Source organism: Strix uralensis, chromosome Z (assembly GCF_047716275.1).
Source record: "Strix uralensis isolate ZFMK-TIS-50842 chromosome Z, bStrUra1, whole genome shotgun sequence".
Taxonomy (NCBI): Eukaryota; Metazoa; Chordata; class Aves; order Strigiformes; family Strigidae; genus Strix; species Strix uralensis.
This window is the reverse complement of record NC_134012.1, coordinates 36,329,982-36,341,276: the sequence shown is the minus strand read 5'-3', so window position 1 is coordinate 36,341,276 and position 11,295 is coordinate 36,329,982. Positions and strand designations below refer to the sequence as shown.

The 11,295-nt window shown below is 37.5% G+C and overlaps 1 protein-coding gene across 2 annotated transcripts in view; it reads right to left on the bottom strand.

The window, feature by feature from the left end:
• Positions 1 to 321: 321 nt before the first annotated feature.
• SH3GL2 (SH3 domain containing GRB2 like 2, endophilin A1) overlaps positions 322 to 11,295 on the bottom strand; it is a 116,980-nt gene continuing 106,006 nt past the window's right edge. For both annotated transcript variants that reach the window (XM_074856183.1, XM_074856184.1), the window contains 5 exons: positions 10,791 to 10,924; positions 9,312 to 9,470; positions 7,703 to 7,806; positions 4,209 to 4,339; positions 322 to 1,817 (listed from right to left, as the gene is read on the bottom strand). In XM_074856183.1, the coding sequence (XP_074712284.1) occupies positions 1,618 to 1,817; positions 4,209 to 4,339; positions 7,703 to 7,806; positions 9,312 to 9,470; positions 10,791 to 10,924 (728 nt within the window). In that variant the 3' untranslated portion in view covers positions 322 to 1,617. The remainder of the gene's footprint in view (positions 1,818 to 4,208; positions 4,340 to 7,702; positions 7,807 to 9,311; positions 9,471 to 10,790; positions 10,925 to 11,295) is intronic.

Sequence of the window (11,295 nt, the reverse complement as noted above, 5' to 3'; positions counted from 1 at the left end):
AAGAAAAAATAAATTATAAGTTACCATGTCTTGAAGCTTTACTAGGAGGTTTGTGAACACCAGCATTCTTTAATGAGAAACAACCTGTGTCCACAAGATTGCATGCTGGTCTTCATGACATTAATTTAATGTGCTCAATGTTCAGTTTATCCTGTTTATGAGGGCCATTATACCTATGAGTTTTAATTGACCGAAGCAATATGATAATGACAAAGTATTTCTCACATTTGCAGGAAAAAAGGAATATGCTTTCTGAAATAAAATTCTTGTTAGCTGAAGTTAGCACAACATATTGGAAAGAATAAAGTAATAATTCACAACTTTATTCTAGTTATTCTCACAGCATTTATTTGAAATATCAATACTTTCCATGATGTAGTTTATACATTAAGCAGTAGGGAATTGTCTTCATTTCACATTATCCAGTACTGAAGTGGCATATTTGAAGCAGCACATTAAACCTCTGAAAGAGTCTGTACAATTTAGATAAATAGAACTCTGGATAACTAAACTAACAGAACTTCTGCAACTGTTACCAAAAGAATGCCAAGAAGCTAGGCACAGCACTGTACACACAAAGTGCAGGAAGGAGGAACACAAGAGAACCAACTAAACATCTGGGAAATGTTTTTGCATATACAGCCACATGTCTTTAATTGCTCAACACAAAAGATAACAAGTTTTATTTAGTCCTCATTGAGGGCAGAATATGCACAAATGATGTTCGAAGAACACATGGTAGACAGAAACAAATTAAGTGAGGGTCATGTTCAGTTGGTTATCGTATTCCTCAGTGAATGAGTTTACAAAGGATACCTGGTGCTTAAGCAGCATGATTTTGTGCCAAGACTTGACAAGAAACAATTAATAAATGCCAGTTTTATTCCCCATCTTGCCCTCTTACTGGCATTTTGGTGAGCATGCTCAAAGTTCCTGAAGGGCAAATTCAGGTGGTTTGTGGTCCAAGGTTTTTACTATAGGAATCCCCATTTTATGGTTTACAGTTTACCTCTGGATGGAAATAGGCCTTGTAACAATAATTAAGAATATAAAAATGAGCAGAGAGCAGGAGGACACACAGCACAGTGGTTCACTTTCTGAGAAACCAGAGGGTCTACATTTACACTGTCTCTGTGAGAACAGCAAGCCATTTTGGTTGAAAGATACAATTCTGGTTAGTCAATGTTAGACCCGTGTGAACTGTATCAATAGGAAGGGACAGATGGCATGGCAAGAATTTTTCCCTCTTTTTATAGAGAACTAAGACTGAAAAGTAATACAGTGGTGATAGGCATTATCTTCCCAATATCACCTTCACTTCCTGCTACTTCACTGTGGGTTACCTGCTTTGCTTGCTGTCACCTTCCCAGCTTCATCTCAGTAATGGCTCTGGTTACCACCAGGCCAGCATGGCGAATACACTAACCCACACTATGGTGGCTCAGAAGATACCATGCATCACCACCACGTAGTATGACAACATGTAAACCAAAGATGCCTAGTGGGAATCGATGACTCTAACCACTGCAGTCTGCACTTGTAAGGTGTAAGAAGCATCATTTTTAAAGCAGTGGTATTGACATGACTATCTGGGTCAGAGGTGGTGGATCAGCCATCCTAATTGGGTAATGGAACTAGAATATCGACATAATTGATGGGGAAGAAACCTGACTGGCCATGAAGCATCCCCTCATACCAGTTTTCATCAATCTGGTTAGTGAGGGTAATGATATCACCCTCTTTAAATCCCAGCTCCCCTTCATTTTCTGGTTCAAAGTCATACAGAGCTCGGCAGCATGGCTGATCCATGTGAACACCTATGGAGAAGAAACACAAAGAAACAATGTGCTTAAAAATCTCAACAGTTACAGCATCCTTTTTATCTACTACAGATTTTGTTGGTTTTGGTATCACTCATTTGACAGTTCTTTTGATAACATCTAAATTTGGACTGCTAAACTTCATTAGAAGACAACTATCAGCTTTTGGTAGCCTTCAGTTTTCATATGTGACTGCTAGCATATGTCTGAGAATCCTAAAAGAATCAAGCTACAGTCAAGCCCACACCTAAAAGCATGTCTACAATCGGTTTGGAATCTAATTTTTATCTGTTTACAAAGCACAAAAGATGAAGCAAAATCCCTAATGTATTTCCAGCTTTACTGGCACAGAGATGCTTTGTCTATTTACCTCAGGTAAGTAGTGTAAGGGGTAGCTTAAAACAACAGTGAAGACCTAACGGAGGCTTTGTCCTTTATTTGGAAACGTCACTGGCACAGCTCAACTGTAAACCACTGTATCCTCTGACTTTTAGTATGAGGTTTCTAAAGACCTCTTCTCCCCAACATTGATTACAGGGTTACCAGGATAGATTCAGAACAAGTTTGAAATTGAAATATTTCTAATATGCTAGTTCATGAACATCTGACCATAAACCCTTAGGATGACTAATGGGTATTATTATAAATCATCAGTTATATGAAATTAATAAATATTCCTCTCATTCTTCATATTCTGCCCCTCCCCAGGAAGTCTCTATAGCTTCAAGCCTACCAAAAGCAAAATTGTTACTGGTCAAAATATTTAGGATTTAGCAGTACTAAAGTGTAAGGAATCTTATATCCCTACCTGACTTTCCATAGTAGAAGTACATGCACTTCGAGTGGTCAGACTGAACCAACACATGCCACTCCACCACAACGGAACTTCTAAGAATACACATTTCAGCTGTTTCACATATACTGGCTTCAGGATGAATGAATTTCAGATTCAAACTGTTTGCATGCTCTTTTTAACCACTCTCTATGGCTAGAAGGCCCATGCTTGAGCTACTTTAGGACAAAAATATTCCAATTCTATAGATCTCAATAGAGCAAGTTTTCAAATACCAGATCTAATTTATTAAATTCTGTAATGAAACCTTCTTTCATTACAGCATATTTTGCTTTATTTGTCATGAAGACTATTTTGTTGGCATCAACAAGCCTTACAACACATGTTTGGTATCCTCATTGCTATCAGCTGAAATTCAGAAGACTTAGGAAATAAACTCTAATGACCATAGAAGATCAGAGCTTTGAATGAACCTACTCAAACATATGTTAAAGAATTTTCAAAGAAGAAGGGGTTTCTCTGAAACCAATAAACACTTCAAAAGAAAGAAGAGGAAAACATTAATGCCAAAGAGACACAGGAACATCAGTCTGCACTGCCTTAGCACAGACTAGTGTTCATGACACTACAAAAAAGAAGTGAAGAAGAAAATTACTAGTGGCATGAGGACAGCTTTAGCATGCAAGACTCAAGCCACGCTCATGCACAAGAAATCTTCATTGTATCCCCCTCCTTGCTAGCATAGTAAGGAGATCACTAGGAGTTTGCAAGATTATGAAAGACAATTTACAGTTGCAGGTGCCAAAGGGAGATGCTGCTGCTGCCTATATCTGGGAGAACATCAAACATTCACATCAGGATGTGATGGGAAGGAAGGAAATTCTGAGTAAATAAATATCTAGTGAAAAAAATCCAGTCTTGCAAGGTGGAGTGTGCTAGCAATTGTGACTGAGGTAAACCAGAATAACTGAGGGCAGGGTCTCTACAGCAGACAGCCCTCACCATAACATGGGATAACAGACCATTACTGTGAGAAACAAATAATAAGGCTTTCTTAGTATGTGCTGATATGAAATAAACACTTCTTTAAGAGATAATTATGCAGTAATATAAATTCTTTATCTTGCCTGTGCTGCTCCCAATTTGACAAAGAAAATAGATGGCTTTGTTGTTTTTAATTGATTTTTACTTTCAAGCTCTTTATGTTGTAATACCTGGTTTTAAAAAGCAGGATAAGGTTATGGAGGTTTTGGGGGGTTCAGGTTCTGCATTTCCATGGAAAACTTCCCGTTGTTATTCTGATTTTCTAAATGCCTATTTTCTAAAGATCTGTATTTCAAGGTGAATTCAGTATGGCAGCATCTCTCTGAGCTTCTAAATCTTTGACCCAAAGACACATTTAAAGCAGTGGATGATCCATCTCCTGCCTGGGGATGTGAACACTTTTCAAAACAACAGCTCAAACAGCTTTCTCCTACACCATCCTCATTCTCCTTTTCCCTCACTATGGAAGAACTAATATCTAGATTAGTTCTGCATTATAGCAAAACTCAGACAGAGTTGGCTTTTCTTTTCCACATTGCTACTGCCATTACCTGATGGTTTGGGTGTGGTGGCATGGGATATTCCTCCATTGTGCTGAGTATTGTCACCAGTTGTGAAATCCAGGCTCATACGGGGTTTGGGTTGGTATTCTCTCCTGGGCTGAGACGATGCCTCTTTAATTCTGCCAAAACATAAATGTCAAGAGTTAGTTTCTTGTTAACAGATGAAATGCACCAAACATCTTTATTTCCATGGCTGAAGTTCCCATCCACCAATCACCCAGACTAAACAAGTTTCAGTATTTGGAGCAATTTTTTGTTTACAACATTAGTTTAAATTACCAGAAACCACCTGATGTGACTATGCCATGAAGTTGTTAATTTTTCTTTCCCTCCAGGAACCTAGAATTTTGTCTGGCTTCCTTTTGTCTAAGAATAACAAAGAACTTCTAATGGAGAAAAATCTGTTACGTGATTAGAAATGCTTACAGAAGGGCTGTACAAACATCTCTGCCCCCATTTTTAGTATGGTTTTTCCTTCTATCCCTGGCAAGCCTTAACTATTCAGTTGGTCAATGCCAACTCTTGTCATTTTGTTAGAAGACTGTGGGGGAATGTACTGACTTCAGTTGCAGACTTAGTTAATTTGTAATTAGGAATACTTGTTTCACAAAAGCACACAACTCCAGTTTTCCTGACTCTCAAAAAAAAAAAAAAATTCATTTCAACTTATTCTTCTAATTGAGAAATCTAGAATTTCTATGAAAGGGTACTTTTCAGATTCCAGGGTAAAATCCAGGGAGGGGATGATGACAAAATCAGAGCAGCTTATACAGAACAACTGCCACATATATTTGTAATACTGTATATGGAAGAACACTTGAGTAAAGACCTCCATATTTAAAGGACAAGTTGGTTTCTCTAATCTTCTCTAGATCTGCCTCAGACTTGCTCATGGTAGCATATCTTGGTTTACCTATGGAAAAGCTCTGCTTCTAACTTAAACAGTTTTGGTCCTGATAACAAGGATTTCCTCACCATCCAAAATATTATCAATATTAGTCCCCAGAGCCTGCTTTTCTTCTTAATAAACAAAAACATAAGCATACTAAAAACATAAATTAATGAAGTTGTCAAAATAAACTTAGATGAAAAGACCTTGCTGTGTTTCACTCATTAACATAAGTTACTTTCTCAAAACAGTAAAATTTTGAAGAAAAACAAGTTCTAGTATACTTAATACTTCTGTGAAACAAACACCACTTTTTACAGATTATAAACTAGTAGGTGACAGTTCTAGTGACTTGCTAAAAATTACCCAAAAGCTCAGCATGAGCCACGTTTCTTGAGAAAAGAAACATCTCCAAGGAAACCATTCCTGCTTCCCAGCTGCTCTGTAACAGTACTCTGTCTTGAAAACTGCAGCCTCCTTTTGGTTGATGAAAAGGAAGAGTTTAAAAGGAAAAGCCTTTGCTGACCTTCCAGACTTTATTAATTTTATTGCAAATCTCCCAGTCTTTGCAAGTTTCTAAAGTCCCAGTTCCTCAAATCATGGTATTTTAAGGAAGTTTATGCCTTCCATTAATGTGTAGAAGAAAAATGAAAATTCTTGCACTTGCAGTTCCTGAAGAAAGTTTTGAAGCCTAATCTAAAGGGCCCAGAAAGCATAGAAGACTCGAGAGCATTTTCAAATTTTTCACGGTTTTTGCACTCTCACATTTTTTAAAAATTCTTTGGATAATATTTTAAACAGGACAGTCTTAGCAGTTAGAAGACATTGTCCATACCAAACAACAGCATAACCAAGTTCCATTCACATCTTTAAAAAGTATCTAGAAAACAGGCAGTATGTGCTGTAGACACCACTGAGAGTGAACAGTAACAAATTTGCTCAGCTTAAAAGTAAAGCATTATTTATTTTCTGGTCCATATGGTCAAAACACAACCCCCAAAACCCAGGGCCATGCATTCTTTGTCACCTGCATATCACCAGCAGGAAAAGACAAGCAGTTCAAATAGTAACAGCTCTGCATCCCTGATTAACCCCTGGCATAAGTATATCACGGTGCTCTTCTTTGTGTACAGTGGTGCACACAAAGGATGATTTAACCAGCAGAGTCTATACAATTAGGGATGCAAAGTAAGTTTATGCAAAAGATTTACTTCAGCTGATCTATAATAGCACTCTGATGCACAGTTCTTGAAAACCTAAAATCATTCAGAGCTGAACCTTAAAGCAAGGATACTGATGGTTTACCAGAAGTTTCAAAAGGGCAAAGGATTATCTGAATTGATACAGGAAGAGAAATCCATTGCAGAGAGAGGTATGTTCACTTTATGGTGTAAAGCGTGTGCTAACAGAACAATGCACCTGCTCCTGAGGATTGTTTAATGCTTCTGTAAAGTAAGTGAATTTGCAGTATTCATTTGGAAGTGCTGAAAATCATTCTGTTAGCTGTTTAAACAGTACTGCAAACTGTATCCAGAAACAGCTTGCTGGGCAGCCTACCTACCAAAACAAGTGCTGCTCCTAATCAGAAAGAAATTTTAAGACTTAGAACTGTAAGAGGCTTACAGACTGTGTGCTCTGAGAAAATAAACACTGACAGACCCAGTAGTACCAGAAACTAGATGCACACTAATGACATCAGAAAACAGCAAAGAATGATGCAGGATTAAAAAGCTGTCTTCACAAGTACGTGAACATTATCTGCTCTTGTAAATTACATACAGCTCTTAGAAAGAGTTTTCCAGAACCATATGGACTAAAGAAATCTTTCTTGTATTGTAAGTTTCCTTGAAGAAGGGCGGGGGGGGGGGGGGGGGGGGAGGAGGGGGGAGTAGCTGATAAACTTTTACAAACATTATTTTCCTCATTTCAAGGAGGTACAATCTGTTTTGTGTTGATAGAAACAAAAATTCTAAACTACAAATTCTAAAATTCTGTTAAAAACGTATTGTATCAATTCTGAGACAGCATTCACAGTTATAGAAAAGGGGATGGAAGAGGTATACTCAGTTAAGCATTGTATCAAGTTTGATCTGACAATAAAGCTGGAAAAAAGTAGTATTTAATAAGGTGGCAAATGATGGAGATCTCACTAACGGGCTCAGGAAGATCTTCAGGCAGATGAGAATGTAACAAGATACTATTTTTCAATAGCAATCATTAATATCTTCTCTCAGAAAGCCTACTTTGTGAATACATGCCGGAATGGTAAAGAATCCAAAGCTGTAAGTCCCACTGACTTCCAATATTTATAAATGCTTGCTTTCAGTTAAATCAGTTAAATGTGATTTAACTTTTAGCTTTACTAAGCTGAGATGCTTTCCTCAACTCAGTCCTCATTCACTCATACTCAGAAGTATATGCATCTCCAAAACCTCTAAAACTTAGCTTGCAATTGCCTAATGAAATGGCCCTTGTTTTCATAAACATACAATTAACAACTTGCAAAAGATAACAGTGCTGCATTCTACTCATAGGTCTTCTGCCTCTGTAAAACAAAAAAAACAATTCAACGAACTTATAAAAAGTGCATTACCTATCTTCCAGCTTAGAAGTAACTCGCTGCAGGATCTGTGTGGCCTGCTTGTGGTACTCCAGCTGGGCTTGTACAAGAGCAGAAAGCTGGCTCACTTGTTCAATCTGAGGATTGACATTAAAACGTCAGATCTTAGGTGAGTACTAACAGCTCAGCAATAGAAAGTAAAGACCACTGTCACACTTACACTGTAAAGGCAGTTTTACTTATCTCTCTGAGAATTTGATTCATCTTTGTAGTTCATAAATAGTTACGTATCAGTCTTTATTACTATGCCTGGTTATGACCTGATCTGGAACAGTAACTGCAACTCTTCTCCACTGATCATCTCCATGGCTGATTTGCATGAACAGCAGCCTACAGACCTACCTCATTCAGCAAACATATGAAAGTAAAAATGAGACTGTAATGAGAGCATAATACACCATCTCCCTCCCTGCAAGGGGCACAAAACCACAACATGGTTCTGTTGTATTCTGGCCTGTGAAGCAGACTAAAACAGGAAGACACTACGTACTCCTGGATGCAGAATAATTGTAGTGAAGGCAGATAACGTTCTACTTCATGAGGGAAAAACCATGCAAAACTCTTGTGTGGTCAATGCAATTGCTAGCAGTTTCCATAATACACAATGCTGCAATGGTTAATGCAGGCCAGCACTATCTGGCCACACGGGGCTGGATGTTACAACAAGGGTTAAAACTACAGACTTTTTATACTTCTTTCATTTCAGCACAGCTATACTTAATTTCTAACATTCAAATATTTTCAGGTTTGTTCTGGCTCCTCTACAGCAATTTGGTAACAAAATGAAGAACTAAATTAGATGTGCGTTTAAATAAATCCAATCATTTACTTTAACAGAAATATTTAATCTGAGTTTCCTTTGACCACATATTCTGTAAAACAGACTTCAGATGAATGGGTTTTTTCCTCCAAAAGAGATAAATTTTTATTTTTGCTTGATTTTATAGTTTCAACATTAATTATAAATAGAAGATTAAAAAAACCTAATAAATGCTCAATCCTAAACCAGTCTGTAAGCAAAAAATATGCTGCAGAGTTAGATTTGAGCAGTCACATTAACTTTGGCTTTCCTATTTGCTACCACATCTGATTACAGCAGAGACCATGGGGTTGTGAGTTCATAGTCTCTGATCTTTACCAATCCTTTCAGCAGCTCACACACTTGAGCAAAAGCCTTGGCTCAAACCCTAAAACCACAGCTAAGTAAAAGTCATGACTTAAATTTACATAATTCTACGTAGAACAATATTTTGGTTTTGTAAACAACACTATGCAGTTAGGAAGCACCACAATGCTACAGAGTATTTATGTTCTTTATCTCAGTTACCTATAAAATACCTACAAAACACCTATAAAATTAGTCCTACGTGTGCATGCTGTACATAGGTATAGCTTCTGAGCCTCTCACTGGGTCCAACAAGGAGGTAAGTGGTTCCCCACTGTATAGTGACAGGAATCCGTGGCATCATGGATTTAATAAGGCTTTCAAGTTTCAGACTACTTTAGACTGCCTTCACTGCCAAACTAGTATCTTTCTCAAATTTTTAAGATTCAGGTTAGAGATTAACAAGGGCTATCTCACATCCATCTCCAGAAGGTTGAACATGCTTGACTCAGCAATTTCTTTTGATTCATCAAATTTCTCCAGAGCTTGGCGAAGTTCTTCATCAGGGAGCTTGCCCTGTCTTTTCTTTTTGTAATCAAAATCCAGGCGTCGACCCTCCATTTTCTTTAGGTGATGCTAACAAACAAAAACACAAACACAAGCATAGAATAAAGGATGTTTCCCAACTACCCTTATACTGCACTGTAATCGGATAGACCATGTGTATTTGCAAGGATGTGCTGTTTGCTGTGTATCAACCCCTCCTCAGAGGGAAGAAATACAGAACAATGAAGTAGGTGGTTTTATATATCGTTTAAGAAGCAATGGTGCGCTGCTGTCTAAATGACAGACCTTCAACACTGAAGAAAGGCCATGCAGAATGCATAACTGCAATTGCCAGCTGTATAAAAGATATGTGAGCTTCTAGCTTTTTAACTCTGATGCAGAATTACCTGAACACTATGGTTATTCCCTAGCTGTTTAAGAGAAAACTCTATTAAAAGCAGAAGTTAGTACATTTTCGCCTGTGTAACAGTTCTCATAAACAAAGCAACACGGAAAATATTTTTATCTCTTCCATCAGACCACCAAAGGATCTTAATGTATCTTTCATTAAAGATTTTCTAGCTTGGTAACTGATGTGACATTCATGTCTATCTGTTTAGCAGCTGCCACATCAGGCTGGCCAAAAGTTAATGTTACTAGCATGAAAATGATTACTTTAGGTGTTTACTTTCCCTCAGAAGAATCTATTTGTCGTCTACTACAATATTTATAACTTGGACAACTTTGTAAATTATATCAAACTGCCTAAGACATCTTTCTTCCACATATATTTAACAATATGAAAGCCTTAATTAGCTCAAACTGTTACTTACACAGATAAGCATTTGCTGAACTGGGAGGCACTTTTACTTCCACAGTTATAAAATTAGGTTGTGTCTGCAGAAGTATGTGTGCAGACAGATTTTTTTCTGTAAATGCTGGCTGGTTCTTGGATTACTAATTACGTAATTCATGCAAGCAAACAGTGCTTGTGTTTAAAATTCCTGGGAACATTTCAGACATAGTCTTCCTAGAGACAAGAGTAGTGCCAGTCTAGAGGCGACTACTGAAATGCCCTCACATGTCAAACACTAGAAAATTGAATGTAAACATCTGTTCCACTAAATAGTGAAATGAGCTTTCAAATGGTAGGATTAGAGTACTGTGTTCATGCCTGCATAAACTTGACAATGTTAACGTCAAAAAATGTTAGAATTTTGATCTTTCCCTTTCTAAATCATCAACAAGAGAGACAGAACTGAAAAGTAAAACTCAACCTAAAAGAGACTAAAATCAGATCATCTGCAACACTGAAAGCCCATTTTAAACTACACAACAAACATAAATTTTGAACATATACACAGTCTGCACATTTGGCACATTATTAAAATGCCATAGTGAGGGGAATACCTGTATTTCTCTCAGATCTTTGTCATGGAGATTCTGAAGTGGATCAATGAAATTTTGTTTCACTTCCATGTCTAAAGAGTCCTTGACCTCGGAAAGCTCCTTCATAGCTTCGCCCACATCTGCAAGTGCTGGTCCTGAAAGAAAAGATGTCCAGTTTATCTCAAAATAACTTAGTTCCAAATCACTGTAGAATGAAACTGAGTCATGGAAATTTCAGTTAACATTTTAAGTCTCAAGTTTAGTAAAGAAATAGAGTAAGATGCACTGTGTGAAAGGGCAACATGGATTTTACTTCTGCAGCCCCCAGAGTTTACGTCTTGTATCACAGCTCAACTTGAGGATCCACACTGTGTCATGACAGTCTTCTCCACACCCCTCATTGTCTGTTCATTCCTCACTCTGGTGAAAAAAACATGCTAGAAAAGAATTATCTGTATTTGCTCCAGTGTTGCCATCACCAGACACTAGACTGTATATAGAAATAGCTGTAATGCAAGCCTGTTTG